The 19,808-nt window shown below is 45.9% G+C and overlaps 1 protein-coding gene across 5 annotated transcripts in view; it reads left to right on the forward strand.

Moving 5' to 3' along the window:
- The window catches only part of LOC139418540 (signal-induced proliferation-associated protein 1-like), a 43,092-nt gene extending 23,645 nt beyond the window's left edge, over positions 1 to 19,447 (forward strand). For 3 of the 5 annotated variants that reach the window (XM_071168085.1, XM_071168086.1, XM_071168087.1), the window contains exons 6-16: positions 908 to 1,011; positions 1,677 to 1,834; positions 2,361 to 2,970; positions 3,084 to 3,358; positions 5,219 to 5,602; positions 8,227 to 8,353; positions 8,483 to 8,615; positions 9,791 to 9,889; positions 10,099 to 10,171; positions 11,269 to 11,344; positions 15,304 to 19,447. In XM_071168085.1, the coding sequence (XP_071024186.1) occupies positions 908 to 1,011; positions 1,677 to 1,834; positions 2,361 to 2,970; positions 3,084 to 3,358; positions 5,219 to 5,602; positions 8,227 to 8,353; positions 8,483 to 8,615; positions 9,791 to 9,889; positions 10,099 to 10,171; positions 11,269 to 11,344; positions 15,304 to 15,573 (2,309 nt within the window). In that variant the 3' untranslated portion in view covers positions 15,574 to 19,447. The remainder of the gene's footprint in view (positions 1 to 907; positions 1,012 to 1,676; positions 1,835 to 2,360; positions 2,971 to 3,083; positions 3,359 to 5,218; positions 5,603 to 8,226; positions 8,354 to 8,482; positions 8,616 to 9,790; positions 9,890 to 10,098; positions 10,172 to 11,268; positions 11,345 to 15,303) is intronic. The other 2 variants (XM_071168089.1, XM_071168088.1) reach the window with 2 other exon arrangements.
- The last annotated feature ends 361 nt before the right edge of the window (positions 19,448 to 19,808 follow it).

Below are 19,808 nucleotides of genomic sequence, written 5' to 3' on the forward strand. Positions count from 1 at the left end.
ACTTTGTGAACAGAGTGCCCCATGGTGGCGGTGGGGTTATGGTATGGGCAGGCATAAGATAATGACAACAAACACAATTGCATTTCATTGATAGTAATTTGAATGCACAGGCTCATTGTCGTGCCATTCATCAGCACGGCTCCATGTCGCAAGGATCTGTACACAATTCCTGGAAGCTGAAAATGTCCCAGTTCTTCCATGACCTGCATACTCACTAGACATGTCACCCATTGAGCATGTTTGGAATGCTCTGGATCGACGTGTACGACAGTGTGTTCCAGTTCCCACCGATATCCAGTAACTTCGCTCAACCATTGAAGAGGAGTGGGACAACATTCCACAGCCTGATCAACTCTATGCAAAGGGAGATGTGTAATGCAAATGGTGGACACACCAGATACGGACTCTTTTTCTGATTCAGGTCCCTACCTTTTTTTTGAAGGTATCTGTGACCAACAGTTGCAAATCTGTATTCCCAGTCGTGAAATCCATATATTAGTGCCTAATAAATTTATTTCAATTGACTGATTTCCCTATATGAACTGTAACTCAGTAAAATCGTTGAAATTGTTGCGTGTTGCATTACATTGTTTGTTCACTGTATATATTGAATCACAGGGCATCAGGGGTTAGCAAACACATAAGATTAACACTATCTAACACTGTGTAATTGTAGCAGTATTGGGAGAAGCTGTATAGTCACTGTGTGTGTCCTCTATCTTAATACTGTCTATCACTGTGTAATCTCAGCACCTAAAGTCAGACTGATGTTTTTTTTAGTCTGTGTTTACACTATCTGTAGACTGTCTCTCACTCTGTTAGCTACGAGGCTGATAGCGACGTGTTTAAACCTTTCTGTGCGCGTGTGTGTGTGTGTGTGTGTGCTTGTGCGCGCGTGTGCACACAGCGGACTCCACGGGGATCCAGTCCCTCTACACGCGCTACCAGGACTATGAGGTCATGTTCCACGTGTCCACCATGCTGCCCTACACGGCCAACAACACACAACAGGTAACAAACAACCCACAACACATACACACTACACACTGCTTTACAGGACGCTAAGGAAACCCAGTCAGACAACTTGAAGCCGTGGTAGTGATAATGTGATAACGAGGTTGTTTAGAAAGTCCTTTTTAATCGAAAACGATTAGAAATGGAGATTCCGTTCTTTTATACAAGCATAGTTAGGTCTTTTTTGGGGCAAATATTGAAGAGAATAAGCAGCATTCCTCGCAAAAATTTATGAAAAATAATCTTCTTGATTCTGTGTTTATGATAACATTATTCTTTGGTTTTAAAACCTACACATTTCCCCATATTCAAATGAAGGCGTCCCCGCCTGAGGAATGTCGCACAACAAGCACGGCAGGCAAATGACTTGTTCCTCTGCGTCTCTATGTCCAACTCCCACTCTAAAAGCATGCTGTGTCTGCCCATACACTATAGATACTGAGCTACTGCCACTCTGTCTGTTTGGCTGGCAGTCAGGCTGGAGAGCCGCTCACATCTGCCAGCTCTTTGGTTGGAGTGATTTGGAAACACTACACCATACAAATAAGGAACACCGAATAGCTAACTGCACATGATTAGTTGATCAAATAACCAAAATGTATTAACAGCTCTCTTGACTACCTCTAACCCCCCCCCCCCTCTCTCTCTCTCTGGTACTGTAGTTGCTGAGGAAGAGGCACATTGGGAATGACATAGTGACCATAGTGTTCCAGGAGCCAGGGGCTTTGCCCTTCACTCCTAAGGCCATTCGCTCCCATTTCCAACATGTCTTCATCATCATCCAGGTGGAAAAGTCCTGCTCTGACCACACCTACTACAGGTGAGATGAGAGCCTTCTCTCCTGCTGTACCGCTGTCCCTGGCTGCTCTACAACTGTCTCTGTTTGTCTCGAGCTGTACCGCTGTCCCTGGCTGCTCCACAACTGTCTCTGTTTGTCTCGAGCTGTACCACTGTCCCTGGCTGCTCCACAACTGTCTCTGTTTGTCTCGAGCTGTACCGCTGTCCCTGGCTGCTCCACAACTGTCTCTGTTTGTCTCGAGCTGTACCGCTGTCCCTGGCTGCTCCACAACTGTCTCTGTTTGTCTCGAGCTGTACCACTGTCCCTGGCTGCTCCACAACTGTCTCTGTTTGTCTCGAGCTGTACCACTGTCCCTGGCTGCTCCACAACTGTCTTTGTATGTTTATCTGCTTTCAGCATTATCAATCAGAAATGACAGGTGTAACAACATGTTTACTGTTGTCACATTGTATTTACAAGGGTATCAAAACTAGGAGTGTGCTGCAAGACTCTGATTATGGGGTTGGATTTCTGATTTTTTTACCCTGACAATCTCTCTCGCCCCCAGGGTGGCGGTAACACGCTCCAAAGACATCCCGTTATTCGGGCCTCTGTTCCCTAAGGGTGCTCGATTCCCCCGTTCCCCTGCCTTCAGAGACTTCCTGCTGGCCAAGGCGGTGAACGCTGAGAACGCTGCCGAGAAGGCGGAGAAGTTCCGCTCCATGGCCACGCGTACACGGCAGGAGTACCTGAAAGACCTGGCAGAGAACTACGTGACCACCACGCCAATCGACTCCTCCACCAAGTTCCCCCTGCTGTCCTTGGGGGGCAAGCGCAAAGACAAACTGAAGGGGGCCAAGGGGGCAGAGCTGCACAGTGCTGGGGCGCTAGTCTGGGCTGTCAGGGCCACCAGTGGGAATGAGGAGGAGACAGGAGGACAAAAGCTGCCCTGTCTACTGGGGGTCTCAGCTGAATCAGTGGTGCTGATTGAGAGATACACACGGAGGGTGGTGTTCAACTGCTGCTGCCGCGACGTGATTGGCTGGAAGGCGGTGACAGACAGCAGGGCCATAGGTGGGCCTTGCCTGGATATCTTCTATGAGAGGGGGGAGGCAGTGTCAATCAGTGTGATTGACAGCCAGGCAGAGGAGATACGGGAGATGGTGCAGAGACTAGAGGTGAGTGGGAAGGCTTTCGAACACCACTGCTCATATTGTGTTATCGCATCATGGTTTCCGTTCCGATGTTACATAACTGTATTCAACTCACTGGGTCCTGTTGTTGTCCTCAGCTGGTGACGCGGGGCTGTGAGGCGCGGGAGGTGACCCCGCTGCGTGACGGGGTGGGCCAGCCAGGCTTCCTGATGAGCGAGGAGGGCTTTGTGACAGACCTGCAGCGATTCGGCTATGCGGAGAGTGGGGGTCTGCAGCTGGGGGCGCGGGTGGTGCGACTGTGTGGTCACGCCCTGGTGCACCTGGGGCCGGAGGAGAGGGCCAGACTGCTCCGCACTGCCCACAAGATCCACATCACCGTCATCCCTCCAGACGAGAACGGCAAGCCCCGCAGGTCAGAGAGGGGGGAGAGGGGGAGTGAGAGATGGATGGGGATAGAGGAGAGTGGGGAGGGTAGGGTAACATGGCAAGGATTAGGGTAGAGGCAGATATGGAGAGAGGGATGGGCGTCAGGGTTGTAAAGTGTTTTAGTAGTGTGGTAGGTGAAGAGTAATGTTGATGAGTGGAGGAGGGGTTAAAGGAGGAGGAGGAGGGAGGGCTGAGGGGAACAGATTCATTCAGGAGGCCAGGGAGGCACCATGCCAGGGTCACAGCTCACTCTGTTGTTTATGGCGTGCTGTCGTCAGTGTCCCACCAACTGGCTAACCACCAATCAATGGCTCTAATGGCCTCTAATGATAGTGGCCCAGGTAGTGGCTGTTAGCAGAACCCTCTACATCCTTTTAATGTCAGCCAGATCGCCAGTGTTCCAGTGTTACTGCAGCCTGGTGAAGGAGGAACTGCTCAGATAGAGGAAAGGGAACACTTAACAGGATATTAGCTTCACAACTTTGCTTACCACATACCTGTCAAACTGGCTAGTGGAAATATCTAGAGAGATAGCGGATGCTGCTTTGACAGTCATGTTTAAAAAAGTGTGGCGGCTGTTACAATGTTGTCACATCCTGTGATAGGGAATGACACGTCTTTGATTTCAAAGAGATTCCATGTTTCTTCAGAAGTATTTCTTTTTTTATCCTCCTCATCCGTCTGGCTCAGAGGTACTGCTCTAGAATACTCCCACTAAAAGCACGGACCGACGCAGACGTGTTTTTACATTTTTAAAAACTTTTTTCTTGGTGTGAGCCGGACCGTCATTGATTTCAACAACCACAGACTACAGTATGGCACAGAAGAGTATAGTACAGTATAATGTACTGTATTGTACCCTATTTTACTCTTATGTACTCTACTGAACTAAACTGTACTTTACTTAACTGTACCCTACTGCATTAAACTTCACTCTGCTCTACTCTACTGAGTTAAACTCTACTGTCCTGTACCATACCGTGCCGTACTCTACTCTACTGTACTCTACTGTGCTCTACAGCAGTGCTTCCCAAACTGTGGGAACCACTGTCATTCAGCAGACGCTCTTATCCAGAGGGACTTTTCTTGTACCCACTTTCATTTAATCTTGTATTTTGATTATGGAGTTTTGTCAAGTCTTAAACGACTCCATTTATACCAAGTTTGATTCTCCTGCGCCTGACTTCCCTGCCACCTACACACACGACATTACAGAACCACTGTCGTCCAGAGGGACTTACAGTCAGTGCATTCGACTAAGGTATATAAAACGACAACATATCGCAGTCATAACAAGAAAAATAACATTTCTGTATCCGTTACTGAGAATGATATTGTAGTTGAAGTGGTCTGTTGGTTCATTATAATATTGGACTACCTTGAACATCATCTTTGCCAGATTTAAAGTTTCTGAAAAAGCTAACATTAGTGCGTGTGACAGAAAGAAAAAAAATTGCAATATTCTTGTGATATAACGCTTCCTTTATGTATGTATGTGTATGTGCAGTTGAAATTTGGCCATACATATTTTCAACGTCTGTAAATCACGCGGTTTCTACGTTCATTCAAAACAGAAAATGAACCTGAGTTCAACGTCTGGGAAAAGTCGTAATTTCAACGTCGGGAAAATACGTATTTTCAACGTCCGGAAAATATGAATTTTCACCTTTCATTCAGCACCTAAAATGAACCTAACTTCAACGTCTGGCGAAGACGTCTTTACAATGTAATTTTGCTTACTGGATTGTATCATTCCTGAACAACCTGAATGCTTAAAGAGGGAAGTATGAATATTTCCTCAGTAATAACATGTTGTCGGTGTGTATTCTGTCTCTGATGGCTCCAGGAGTTTCTCCGAGTTGTACCAGAAAGCCATCCAGGATGCAGAACGTAAGCCTGGGGAGGGCCAGTCTGGAGAGGCCTGGGTACTGGACGAGAGGGAGGAGGAGGAGGAGATGGAGGAAGAGGAGCGTGAACAGGGAGAGGGAAAGGAGGCGGAGACGATGGAGGGACCAGCTGAGGGAGGAGAGGCTGAGGACAGGCCGTCAGAGATGGGACAGGGTGAGGAGGACCAGGGGGACCAGGGCTCCCTTTTCTCCACACCCAGCCTGCCTATTTTACGGGCCACCTCCCTGCATGACCACCCCCCCAACCAGACCATGGAGGCGATCAGCCACTCCCAGCTAACACGCAGCTACTCCTTAGAGTACTCCCGGGACATATGTGACGGGTACGTGACCTCCACCCTCAGTCTCATCATACTCCTCAGGTTATCTCTGCTTTACTCTGAGGATTTTCTGACATCCGGGGGCTTGACATTAACGCGTGTTGGACTGAGTGTACAAAACATTAGGTACACCAATCTTTCCATGACGTAGACTAACCAGGTGAATCCAGGTGAAGGCAATGATCCCTTATGGATGTCACCTGTTAAATCCACTTCAATCAGTGTAGATGAAGGGGAAGAGACGGGTTAAAGAAAGATGTTTAAGCCTTGAGACAATTGAGACATGGATTGTGTATGTGTGCCATTCAGAGGGTGAACGGGCAAGACAAAAGATTTAAGTGCATTTTAACTGGGTATGGTAGAAGGTGCCAGGCGCACCGGTTTGAGTGTGTCAAGAACTGCAACACTGCAACACAGCCAACTTGACAACTGTGGGAAGCATTGGAGTCAACAGCAGCATCCCTGTGGAACGCTTTCTACACCTTGTAGTCCATTCCCCGAGGATTTGAGGCTGTTCTGAGAGCAAAAGGGCGTGCAATTAAATATTAGGAAGGTGTTCCTAATGTTTTATACACTCAGTGTAGATATAAGTTGTCCCAATGGACTAGTAAAAAAAACACATAAAAATCACAATATCAAACAATTTATCCGATCAGAGAGTCCAATAATATTCAAATATATTTATTTTTCATGTACATAAATAACAAAGCCTACAGGTCAAAGTGTAGGTGAAACGCATATTGGCTACAGCCTCATGTCCAAACCGATAATGACATGAGGGAGGCCTTAGAAAATGTAGCCAAACTTTAATGAGCCTTTTAATTCCATAAATATAGGCTAAACGCCAGTCATGTTTGACAAGTAAAATTAACATGAACCTTTAAGGGCTTGATTCTGTACTCAAGGCACCGGCAAACCGGAGAGTCGGAGGGGTCAGCATTTTGAAACTATTTAAAAATAAACGTAATTGTTTAAAACCTGGACGTTTCGTGTCATTTTATGATGCATGTTTTACCTTGTTTCAATGTAGCCTAGCCAAAATAGGACCATAGAAATGTTGAGAGAATTATTTTATAAACACTTAATATGACATAGAAACCAGCATTTCTCTCATGTTCTATTGGTTTTCAAATCCACATGATTTTATTGTCAGGCAGCCAAAAGCATTATCCTAGTCATATTGGTAACTCATGCTAGTTGAAGCATCTTTAGATCTCCCCTCTTACTTTCTAACAAATATTTTCATCTCTGTCACATAGAGCCACATGTGGTGTGCTTTGTGGTGCGCTTTGTGGTGCGCTTAGTGGTGTGCTTAGTGGTGTGCTTTGTGGTGTGCTTTGTGGTGTGCTTTGTGGTGTGCTTTGTGGTGCGCTTAGTGGTGTGCTTAGTGGTGTGCTTTGTGGTGTGCTTTGTGGTGTGCATGGTGGTGTGCTTAGTGGTGCGCTTAGTGGTGTGCTTAGTGGTGTGCTTTGTGGTGTGCTTTGTGGTGCGCTTAGTGGTGTGCTTAGTGGTGTGCTTTGTGGTGTGCTTAGTGGTGTGCTTAGTGGTGTGCTTTGTGGTGTGCTTTGTGGTGCGCTTAGTGGTGTGCTTTGTGGTGCGCTTTGTGGTGTGCTTTGTGGTGCGCTTAGTGGTGTGCTTTGTGGTGTGCTTAGTGGTGTGCTTAGTGGTGTGCTTTGTGGTGCGCTTAGTGGTGTGCTTAGTGGTGTGCTTTGTGGTGTGCTTTGTGGTGTGCTTTTGAGAAAGGTGTTTTTACATTTTGAAACATTCACACGTAGCCTACAGCCACGTGTGCATTGTTGAGCTTTATAATATAGAAACTTTATCGAAATGTTAAGCTTAATGGTCTGGTCTGTTGCATCAGCCTCATTGCTTTTTAAAATGTTTTATAAATATTTATACAAACATATTTTGGCTGTATAATTTTTGGGGCTGTATTTGGGGTCTCTCGCCCCAGAACTGTCCCAGAGTTTTTAACTTTCAACATATTTTTTATTGTCTCAGGGACAATGGGACCACATAAATGTATAGAGCCGTGGAGAGAATTTATTTTATAAAGACATAAAATGTATTTGGTTGTAATTGTAATGTTTCAATATTTTATAGGCGACCAAGGGTGGTCAACCATCCTCCACGAGAGCCTTAAAAAGGCCATTTTGAGACAGGCTTGAATATGCAAAGACGGTAGCCTATATTTTTGTCTGATTCTCTATCGTAAAAAAAGATAGGAATGCATTTTATTTTGTAAAGTGGTTCCTTGCATCATACAATGACGTAAACATGGTGTTACAGACCTTTTTTTTAGGGGGGGGGGGGCAAATGACTTCAGCTTTTGGACAAGTAAAAAATCTGTTCTGCTTGTCGCAAGGATAAATTGGAAAAAAGCCCTGCATCCTAGTCATCCTGCGTTAAGACATAATGGTTTTACGAGGTATTATTTTGTGCATGTGTATTTATGGTTTCACAGTAAGCAGAAGCAGACTGCTAAACTCAAATCTTAGCCCAAATTTGAGCTATCCTGAAGATTACTAGGTTAACCAGTTTGCCCTCCAGATTGGATTGGAAAGTCATTAGTATAAACAGCGGATTTATGATGTATGTCTCAATCTCCTCGTGTGTCTCTGTGACAGGCATGTGTATGACAACGTGGGTGTGAAGATGGAACGTCACATCTATGAGAACCCAGGGGAGCTGAGAGACGCCACGCCTGACCTCATCCTGGCTGTTAAACCCAAGGTGCCCCTGGACGAGGAGCAGGTACAGAGACACACACGGACAGACACCTGGTGAGTGATCTGATGAAGGTCCCCTATTCGATAAATCTCTCTCTCTCTCTCTCTCTCTCTCTCTCTCTCTCTCTCTCTCTCTCTCTCTCTCTCTCTCTAGTTTGTAGGGGCTGAGTTGGGTGAGGAGAGGACGTTAGCGAGGGACCCTTCCCTGTCCTCCGCCCGGTTGTCGTGTCTGGACAGAACAGAGAGGAACTCCCGAGCTTTGAGCCTACACAACTCCATCACCAAGAGTGGGTGTTCCACCACACCACTCACTCTGTCCTCCATAACCATCCCATTCCTCTCAAATGTCCTCGCACACCTCTAAACCATCAACATATCCTCAAATGTCAAGTTCTAGCTAGACTTCCTTTGTCGAGATGAGGTTGGTGTTGTGTTATGAATCCCACTTCCTATGTATTTCTCCTGTATAAAACAGCATGCATGGGCGATAGCGAAGAGGGATCTCCTCAATGATCTTGATAACGCTCATAATCGATAAGGAACACACCGTTGTTCTTCTGCCACAGCAACCAACAGCTTGAGAGGGAGAGCAGTCAAACAAAAGAGAGAAGCTGTAAAGAGTGAGAGATGAGTCGCTATGATAAGAGGAGGAGTGTGAAGGCATGGCTAGGAGGCTGATCGGACGGACAGGCAGCTGTCTGAAACAAAAGTCCTCTGCGCAGACCCTGTGCCAGCTGATAAGGCCAGGCGGAATGGTGCTGAAATTGAACAATTACAACTGTTCAAAAATGCTCTCCGCTTTAATTGAGCCTCAAATCCGTTTTTTAGCCTCCGGACCCTTTCTCCCCTAAACCCCTCTCCTCATTATCCTCATTTAGCCCTGCCTTCCATCCCCTTTGTCCCTCTTCTTTCATCTTGGCTGCCCCCTATCCCCCTAACCCAATATGCCCCCCGCCCCTCTACCACCCCCTACCAGCTCCAGTCTAAAGGAGGGACAGATGGAGGGTGGGAGGGGTGGGCTTTAGGCTGCTTCAAATCAGGGATCCCTTTTGGACCATCTGCTCTCTCTCTCTCTCTGCCGTGAGGCTATGCAACTCATATTTCTATAAGAGCACACACACTCATCCTCTCAGCAAATACTTTGTTTTTTTCGGAGGAGATTATCTCTGTTTCCCTCCCCACACTCCAGAAGTCAGTCACACACAGAGATGGAAAGAACCCACTTCTCCCTCTCGCGCTGCAGCTAGTCGGCCAGTGCCACCGAGGCGGCAAAGCATCATGATACCACCCCCTGGTGGTGGCTCTTTGTCATTGTTAAACCAGAGAATTTGCCTGCTCATAAATCCCACAATTCTATTGTGTTGTCAAACAGTATTGTCCTACACACATTCATGGTCTGCTACTCCCCTCAGAGATATGCTTTTGTGATGAAAGCACATTGAAACCCTGTTTTCTCTCTCAGTCCTGTCCGAGAACACAGATTCCTCAGAGGAGGAGTGGCAGTCGATAGCTGATCTAGCCGCCGCCTGTCGCGGCATCCTGGAGGCCTTGTCACAGGAAGGTAAGAAAACATCTGCGGGGGATTACAACAGATGATTTATATTTTATTTCACTAAATACATCTACATCTGTTATATTTTACACATTATCACTGGAAATGGCAATCGTGGCAGTGTTGAAAATGAAACATGGTACATTTTCTATTCAGTCTATATGACTGTGTGGTTGAGCTCAGTGACTAACACGGTCGAGTGATGTGTCATGTTTCAGATCGTAAAGCAGGAGATGGGACCCAAGGAGCAGACTCCCTGACAGATGGCAAGCTAAAGGACATGAAGGACAGGTGGGTTTGAGTCTCCAGCTATACACACACACACACACACACACACACAGTGGGTCCCTGTAGACCTCTGCATATTTCTCTCTGTATGTGAACTCCAAATGGTGTCTGACTCATTGTGTGGATCTGTGGCTGTGGGAGTTTCTGATTCAGAGATGGACTGTTGAACAGTTCTCATAGTTCAGCCTCTGTTGCTCATCATGATGCTGGCTCATTGGCATGTTGCCTGTCCTTATCTCGCTCTTCATCGTCTCTCACGCTTTTTTTCTCTTTCTTGAGGAACTGACTAACACTCGTTCTCTGATGTATTGTCTTTCTGATTTAGTCAGTGTATCAGCCTCCCTCCTTGATTCCGTGTGGTGGCGTTTCCCCGGCAGCCCATTCCCTCCTTATTGTCTCTCCCATTCTGACCCCATGTCTCTCTTGCTTACATACATACATGTATTTACTCACGGTCTTCTCATACACACACCAAACCAAAAGAAAGGATCCCTACTGGTAACACATACAGACACTACCTAACTACAGGTAACTGACTAAATCTAAATAATGGAAACGCTTGAGTAAATGAGCGATACAAAGAATACAAAGGTGCTTCCACACAGGGGTGGTTATTGAGTTAATTAAGCAATGAACATCCCATCATGCTTAGGGTCATGTATACAAATGAACAGTTGCCCATTATTTTGGCTACCATGGCTAGAAGAAGAGATCTCAGTGACTTTAAAAGAGGGGACTCACAGGGGCATGTGGGGTTAAAAGTGTGTGTGTGTGTGTGTGTGTCTCACGTCACCAGATCTCAACCCAATTGAACACTAATGGGAGATTCTGGAGTAGATCTTGAGACTGTGCTATCCACCGTCCTCAACAAAACACCAATTTAGGGAATTTCTTGTGGAAGAATGGTGTCACATCCCTCCAATAGATTTCCAGACATCTTAGAATCTATTCCAAGGCGCATCTGAGCGCATTTGAGCTCTTCTGGCAGCTCAGGGTGGCCCAATGCACTATTAAGACACTTTATGTTGGTGTTTCCTGTATTTTGGCAGTTACCTGTCTGTGCATTATGCTGAGTGTGTCTTTCTCCCATGTCCCTGTAGCGACTCCCCTGGCCACATGGAGAAGGTTTCCCAGCTGGAGGACATGCTGAAGAGGCTGCAGGACGACCTGCAAAAGGTACTCCCCATTCAGATGGCCAACCACAGCCCCTCCCCAGACCCCCCTCACAGCATCCTGCCCACACAGTGACCCTCCCCTCCCCAGACACACACACACCCCCTCCCTCCGCCTCCCCCAACCCCCTGACTCCTACTGCAAACACACAAACACACAGAGGGAATGTAGAGGTAGGGCGGGCAGCAGGCGGGACAAGCAAAAGAAACCTGTCTTGTCATTGGGCAGGGTGAACAGAGGAGATGAGAAGATTGGCTGGAGTGACATTGGGCAACCATGCTCACTCTCTCAACACTAAGCGACCAAATGGCAGCAGAGGCAAGTAAAAGCACGAGATGTGTCCTCTGTTGTTGTGTTAAGACAACAGAACAATAACAATTGGAAATAGAACTACTAAAAAACGGGCCCAGAGTTCATGAACCCAATAACCCAAATCCACCACTAGGGTCCTTCATGGATGTGAAACATTGGAAGTGAAGTTCCTCCTCACAACCCTGAAAGTCTGACAGTCTGTCAGTCATCCCTGTGTGCAGCCTCTGGATCTCGTAGCACCATGTTCCTCACCCCGTTTACCGCCTCTTCTCTGGGAAGCACGGGGACTTGGGGATACCTTTTGAAGTCCTCACAACTGCTGAATGACTGGTTACTCTTGTAATGTAAAAGGGAGAAGCACATTGGAGAAAGGGAGAGAGAGAGAGAGCGAAAGAAGGAGGGGGGAGGGGAGAGAGAGAGAGAGAGAGAGTTTGGAAGCCTCTCGAGCGTCCTTAAACACATTCTCAATTGGGAGAAACATGATTCCTGTGTTACAGTAACGAGAGTGTTTAGTCTCGAAGGTCAAATGAAACCCTGTGGTATGCAGTGTGCTATATCCCCTCCAACCAAGTCCTTTTCACCACTCATATATCCAAGAGACGCCACACTGCCAGAGTTTTAAGCTGGCATCCGACTAAGTGAATGACATTCCAAGGATTTTTTTGTGCAAATGCTATTCGCTCAACTTGGTTCTTGAAACACGTGAGACATAAAGCACACAAAAGAATCAAACTCAAAAGAATCAAACTCAAAAGAATCAAACTCAAAAGAATCAAACTCTGCAGACTTTCTGGTCACAAACCCTGTGGTTATAACAACAACATAACCAAAGTCTTACCCTCTGTTTTTGTCTGTAACTCCCTACGCTTCCTGGGAAAACTCACCATTAACACAGTATTATCATCAATTTACACAACACAGAGACATTGACAGTCAGGGACAATGAACCAAGGAGGACGACCTAACAGAGAACTACCACATCAGATGACCCCTTTCCACTTTTCTCTGTTGTTTACCCTCTGCCCTGGGAGAGTGAGTGAGTGAGCATGGTTGGTTCTAGGCTCTCCCAGTCCCACAGTAGGGCCAGTAGAAATAGGACTCACCGAAGACTGTGGGAGGAGCTAGTTGGGTTCCATTCAGAAGTGTGCTGTGTCACCTAGACTACTTTTGGTTAGTCTTTGGTTTCTGTCCATGACTGCCAAGAAGGGGAGGGTTTACAGCTGAGCTAGTACAGATTTGAGCAAAACCATCTGATGTGGCGATGAGAATGTGTTCCTTTGCTTTCTGTGTGAGTTACAATCTCATCCGTTTATTTTCCAATTATAAAGCTGAGTACTGGTTATTTCAGGTTAATTGATTTGCTTTAGGGCACAGTTGCACTATGGCCCACTAGGGAGTTGAACCAGCAAGGCCATATAGTACTGCTGCTACCAAAGAGAATTCCTATTGACCCAGATTGATGATAATACCTAACTGGTTTCAGCTATCATTCATTGTTATTGTCAATGTGTTGTGAGTCCCACGACTCACAACACAGCAGACAGACAGACAACACTGGAGTCAGTCAGGATAGAACCCACTCTCCGTATAGACAATCACATAAATCAACACCATCACACAAGGCAATGGTGTGTGGAGGAAATATTACATTGCATTCATTCCATTTTTTTTTTTTTTTTTTGAGATTGAGTTTGAATAAATCCAATCACCAAGCTAATTGGCCCAAGCTAAGTATAGCTCGCTCACTCATGGCACGCTGTACTTATCGAAGATTAGGTTACAATGAGCTTACATTTCATACCATTGCTCAAACCCCTTATCCATTGCGGCGAATCCCTTGCAGAAACACCACATGATTTCACAAAATCACATGATCGGAAACATTTCACACGTGATCACATTTTCACATGTGTAGTTTCGTGTTGTCACATGTCGCTTAACATGTCGTCACGTTGTCACATTGTCACATTCACTTCACATAAGAGCATGTGGTCACATGAGAACATGTCATTTCGTAACACTTCACGTGAAATTCATGTGTTTTCTTCCGTAAAGGGATCTGGCATATTACTCTGCACTCAGTGTTGCCAATTTTCTGCAATGAAGCAATCTTTCTTTATTGATCAATGACTTTGTTCTGCAAGTGAACAGAAGATGTGGCAATGCACATCTCTTTTGGAGGGTTACAAAAAGTCAGTTAAAGGTGGTGGGATAGGAATACAGTTGGCAAAACTGGTTGTAGTGGTAGTTGCCCCTGTCTGTTTGTCTACCCTGAGTCTCTGGTTTCCCGTCTCTGTTGCTACCGTGTATGACATAGCAAACAGGAAGCATTTACTATGGCAAATCACTGCTCTGAAAGTTGCAGTAGCTGATTTCAAACTCAGCTCCAAGTAGTGAGGGATTAGGGTGACCCCTGCTGTTTGCTAGATTAGGAATGCCTGTCATTTTGGAGTTTTGACTCTTTAGAGGCATTTCACTTGTATAACAATCATCTACATTAAACATGTTATGGCAATTCCTCTGCTCTCGTTTAAAGGTCCAATGCAGCTGTTTTACTGTGATTGTTTTCAAATAAAAGGGTCAAAAAGGGGCCTCCCGAGTGGCGCAGTGGTCTAAGGCTCTGCAGTGCTAGTTGTGCCACTAGAGAACCTGGTTTGAGTCCAGGCTCTGTCGCAGCCGGCCACGACTGGGAGACCCATGGGGCGGTGCACAAAAGGGCCCAGCGTTGTCCAGGTTAGGGGAGGGTTTGGCCAGCAGGGATGTTCCTGTCCCATCGCGCCCTAGCAACTCCTGTGGCAGGCCAGACGAAATGCACTGACACGGTCATCAGGTGTACAGTGCTTCCTCCGACACATTGGTGTGGCTGGCTGGCTGGCTTCTGGGCTAAGCGGGCATTGTGTCAAGAAGCAGCTGGGTTGTGTTTTGGAGGACGCACAGCTCTCGACCTTCGCCTCTCCCGAGTCCGTACGGGAGTTGCAACGATGGGACAGGACTGTAACTACCAATTGGATACCATGAAAAAGGGGTAAAATAATAAAATCAAAAATAATGGTCATAAAGAAATAAAAATAGCTTCTTGGCAAAGAGCAATTCCTCAAGCAATAATTTTGCTATGACTGTCTGGGTGTGGTCTGGGAGTGGGGAGAACTAAAAAGTAGCTGTTATTGGCAGAGAGGTTTGGAACTCTCTTTCTTACTGGTCTATTAACTGTGATGTCACCGGGCAGGCCAAAACTCCATACCACCAAAACAGGCTGACATTTCAGGCAGTCTTTTCAAACAGCTCTCTAAAAGGGCATTATCATACTTTTCACAGTATTATTCCTACCTCAGAGTGTGGAAATATATATAAAACACAGGAAAGTCTAGTTGTTGACTGCACTGGGTCTTTAATAAGAGATTGATTTATTAATTGGTTGTATGGTCTCAAACAAGTGGTTGCCATAGTAAATCCGTTTGAACATTTCCTCCATACGCCACCTCTCCCCATGGAGTGATTTTATGGAAGGTAATTGGTTTGTATTTGCGTGTATGTGCGTGCGTGCAAGCATCTGGTATGTGTGTGTGCTTCTCCAGTACCCAGTCTTGCACTGCCTCCACCACTATAAGGCTTGTATGTTTGTGAACCCCTCTGTCTGTGTGTGCCTGCAGTCTTGTCCACTCAATGCAGCCACCCCTCACCTACCTCCACCCATACCCAGCCCCCTCTCACCCCTCCATCCATCCCAGCCATGGTGGTCTGACAGACGGGTGTTGTTGTGTGCCGCTCCCTGGCAGGAGAAGGAGGACAAGGCGGTGCTGCAGGCCGAGGTGCAGAGCCTCAGGCAGAATAACCAGCGGCTGCAGGAGGAATCCCAGAGCACCGTGTCCCGCCTCATCAAAGTCACCGAGCTGCTGTGCAATGTCAACAAGCCCTGTTAGCTCCACCACAGTACACACTGTGTACACACACACACACACACACACACACACACACACACACACACACAAACACACACAAACAAACACACACAGATGATCGCACACAGATCACAAACACACTGCGCATTCAATATTGTATAAAAACACACCAGCACAGTACATCAACCTGCTCTACACCACACATGCATAATACTCCGCATTCTGTAGGATGACATTTTACCTCTGGGCAAGCCCATGAGGGCAGAGTCAACTCAAAAAACAACTCTGAAACATTTCTCACCATCTGATAGTCCTCCCAATAGATTGACTAATGGTTGTGCTTTACCCAAGAGTGTGTTTTGTACCTTGAGTGTGCGCAAGTGAGTGTGTGTGTGTGTGCCGTCACTATGGTTCTTTTATCTTGCTTCACATACTTGACAAGTTGGGCAGAATAGCAATTGCTTAAAACAACCCAGTTGATTTAGATGAAGAGGCACGTGTGCAGCATGTTTGGTGGCTGTTTATTTCAATTGACACAAAGCGTGTGTGTATGTCTCATGAGGTACGTATGTAAACAGTAGTCTCCCTCCCCTCTCTGCTCAACCCACGCCATGATATGCAGCGTCTCGGACCGAGAGCAGTTCAGCTGGGCACCCTTAGAGTGGAGGGCCTTGGAGCTACATATTACACAGGGAAAAGGGAACATGACAATTGCATGCCTGCAGGCAGCCTGCTGGAAAAGATGGAATGATGCATACTGACCCTGCCTCTCTCTGCCAACATTCTCACGGAATGGTTCATTCATTGGGTAGAGACACCATTCTCTCCTCTCCATACCTCCTCAGCTTAATTTCAAGGGTGGTGGACTTGAGTATTCCACGTCTGCTTCCAGTGAATTCTGATTGAGTTGAAACAGATATTCAAGTGGATAATACCTCTGCTGAGGATGAAACAATGGGGGAGATCCTCATCATCCCTGAAAGACTGGCTGTAGAAGCTATGCTGTAGAAAGTGCACCTCCTGCTGGACTGAACCATGCATTGTCATAAGGCAGCTCTCCTTTTAGACAAAACTATTGTAGGGATTTAATGTGAACTGGACAGGATTTCTTTCGTGAACACAGCCTTCTGTGTTACAATATATGTTGTGTTTGATGGCCACAATGACAATTCAGTGTATTTGAAATGAATCCAGAATGGAGTGGTTACCTGTGGGTGAGGGATTCCCCCATTTCACCCTAATGTTTTTGTCTGTGTACCTACTGTATGTGTGTTTCTGTGTCGTTCTTGCACTTTTAGCATCACCTATATCGGCATGGGACAGGGCACATATTTAACCTCCTGCCCAGGTTCATGCCTTGCTTGAAACATTTAAGTGGATTTGATCTCACCACTTCACCTCACCCCACCTCACCTTCAGGTCCACTGCTGATGACGCCAATAACAATGTGAGATCAGAGGAGAACGGGATTATTCCTCCTCCAAGACTGTTCTGCCAAAAGATGCCAAGGCAGCTCTCCTACACCCAACTCAAACCACTGGACCCAGCTGTGTTGTACAGCTCTGTAAGGGATGCCAAACAAAAAGCTCTTGTTTGTTGTATATACTATTTTACTTCCTCTTGTAATTTTATTTTAGAGTCACTGTGATTACCAGGTACCAGCAGATAATGATATATTCAAATTAAATTATAAATCTAAACTTTATCTATATGTGAAGACAACATGTACAGCTGAACTGCTCAGTGCTACTTAGTTCATTTGGTTGTGTATGCCCTCAATTGCAGGATGGTTTAATATGGAGACTAGTGTAAATGTGCCCAAACAGGCAGTTTGAGCCAGGCTGTTTAAAATGGTGATGCCTTGTTGTTGGAAATGATTAGCAGAGTGGAGAAGTGTAAGAATATCTGATGTTTTACTGTGTTCTTCTGTATAGTTCTGTAGATTGTAGGAAGTTGATGAAGCATGATAATGCACCAGGTCACTTCCTAGCTCCCCTCTCTGTGTGTGTGTGTATGTAAAAAAAAGAAAAAAAGACAAAAAAAAATGTAATAACTTATTAATCTCGCAAATGTGGAATTCCCTGTTAGATGTGTCAATACAAGGGGAGGGAGGCAGCAATTAGATGTGCTATAAAGTTCAAATGGTATGATAGGGGTTGGTTTTAAGGAAGAATCTGTTTTTATATATACATTCAAATACAAGAAGACAAGAGGTCAAATATGTCTGCAGTGTTATAGTATTTCTTGGGGAAACGATAATGGCTATCGTTATCATTCTAGTATTGAGCTATTCATTCAGAGCTCCTACGTTCACGTTCAATAAGGTCTCTAATGCCACTAGGTGCGCCTTAAAGAGTGACTCTGGGACTCTCCAGAGAGGACAGGACAGACAACATGGTCAGACTGGGTCATTTGAAGGCTTCTTTCTCAGACATTGTGCCTACCTGAAATTGTAATGTATGGTAACTCAGCTTGGTGTCTTCATTTCTGTTCTTCATGGTCATTGTTTTCAGACAGTGTCGGGTTGTCCTGTATCCTGCAGGATAGACAGGTGTGTCTGCCACATGACAGTGGTAGATGTAGGGTTGGTTGGTATGGGGTCTCTCCAGGGTCTGCTCGTCAATCCTCCCAGAGGATCTGTGGCCATTAAATCAAAAAGATGGGTTTAGGGACCCCAGGAAAGTGTCATAAAGGTTATATGAAGACGATATGAAGTGTGTTTGCTTTTGTTAGGTTAAAGGAAATGATCCGTATAGCGCTGGTTTAAGACCAGCATCTACAACCTTATTGAATCACAATCATTCGATGCATAAAAACATAACTTTCCACAATCATTTGGACATGAACCATCCAGTGCACTTTGAACCCCCATTTATGTATCACAAAAAGTATCCCTGAGTGACTCCTAACAACACCTTGTATGCCTGAGTGACCCCTAACAACACCTTGTATGCCTGAGTGACCCCTAACAACACCTTGTATGCCTGAGTGACCCTAACAACACCTTGTATGCCTGAGTGACCCCTAACAACACCTTGTATGCCTGAGTGACCCCTAACAACACCTTGTATGCCCGAGTGACCCCTAACAACACCTTGTATGCCCGAGTGACCCCTAACAACACCTTGTATGCCCGAGTGACCCCTAACAACACCTTGTATGCCCGAGTGACTCCTAACAACACCTTGTATGCCTGAGTGACCCCTAACAACACATTGTATGCCTGAGTGACCCATAACAACACATTGCAGATGGTAACAATGCAGTAGTCCTTTCACTCACCTGCTCTAGGCTACATCAGCTGGCAAACGATCTCCACCCAGCCAATAGTAAATCTGTGAGAATGATCCCTGGTAGAGACATTGTGGTTGTTGCCTCCTCCCATCCATGCTGTAGGAGAGGAAACCAATGACCAGTTGTTTTTCTTTTATCCTCTTATTTGTTTGCCTTATATGTCATTGCATCATCCTTACAGGAACCCAACGCTCTCCGTACAGTGTGTGCCCTACTTCCACCTTGTCATCTCTTTGCTGCTGTTGTAGGAGGGGATGTATTCATGTGGCCATACAGTAAGGATGATAGAATACAGTACATTATTACCAGTGGAACCACACACAACATCACATCCCCAGTGTAGGTTTATGGGAGGCCTGGCCACACATCGCTCATGTCACAACGGTAGCACGCACTATGCACTCTGCTCAGCCAGTTAAAGAGCTGACGTTACCATAGCCAGGCAGTGGCACACTGAGGGAATGTGCTGTCACAAAACATGCTTTCAGTATGATGCCACCTTCACCTGTTGTGTCATCCACGAGAAGAGTAAATTGACTAAATGTTGTTCATGTACTGTGAACTGGAGGGCTCATGGCAATAAAGATTCCTCTGTACCTTTGGAAGTGGTTGGTGTATCAATGCTATGATTGTCAATGTCTCTTCCTTTGTGAGGCCTGAGAAGTGGCAGTGTCGGGAACGTCCAACGGAGGATTGTTCTGTTGATGCGACTCAGACTTGTAAAAAAAAAACACCTGTTGACAATAATGTCACAACAACATGATCACTCCAGATGAGCCCTGACACCTTTACTGCAGCGGCTAACAGAGGTTGTGTGTTACAACCTCGACATCATTTCACTCCCCCGGGTTATTCAAACACAACACAACCCCGACTGCAGTCATCCAATAACTGGACCGTTCACAGTTGAATAGCCTACATTACGTTTGCATGTGATCAGCATCATCAGAAGTAGATGTAGG

The sequence above is a fragment of the Oncorhynchus clarkii genome, chromosome 10, assembly GCF_045791955.1.
Source record: "Oncorhynchus clarkii lewisi isolate Uvic-CL-2024 chromosome 10, UVic_Ocla_1.0, whole genome shotgun sequence".
NCBI lineage: Eukaryota > Metazoa > Chordata > Actinopteri > Salmoniformes > Salmonidae > Oncorhynchus > Oncorhynchus clarkii.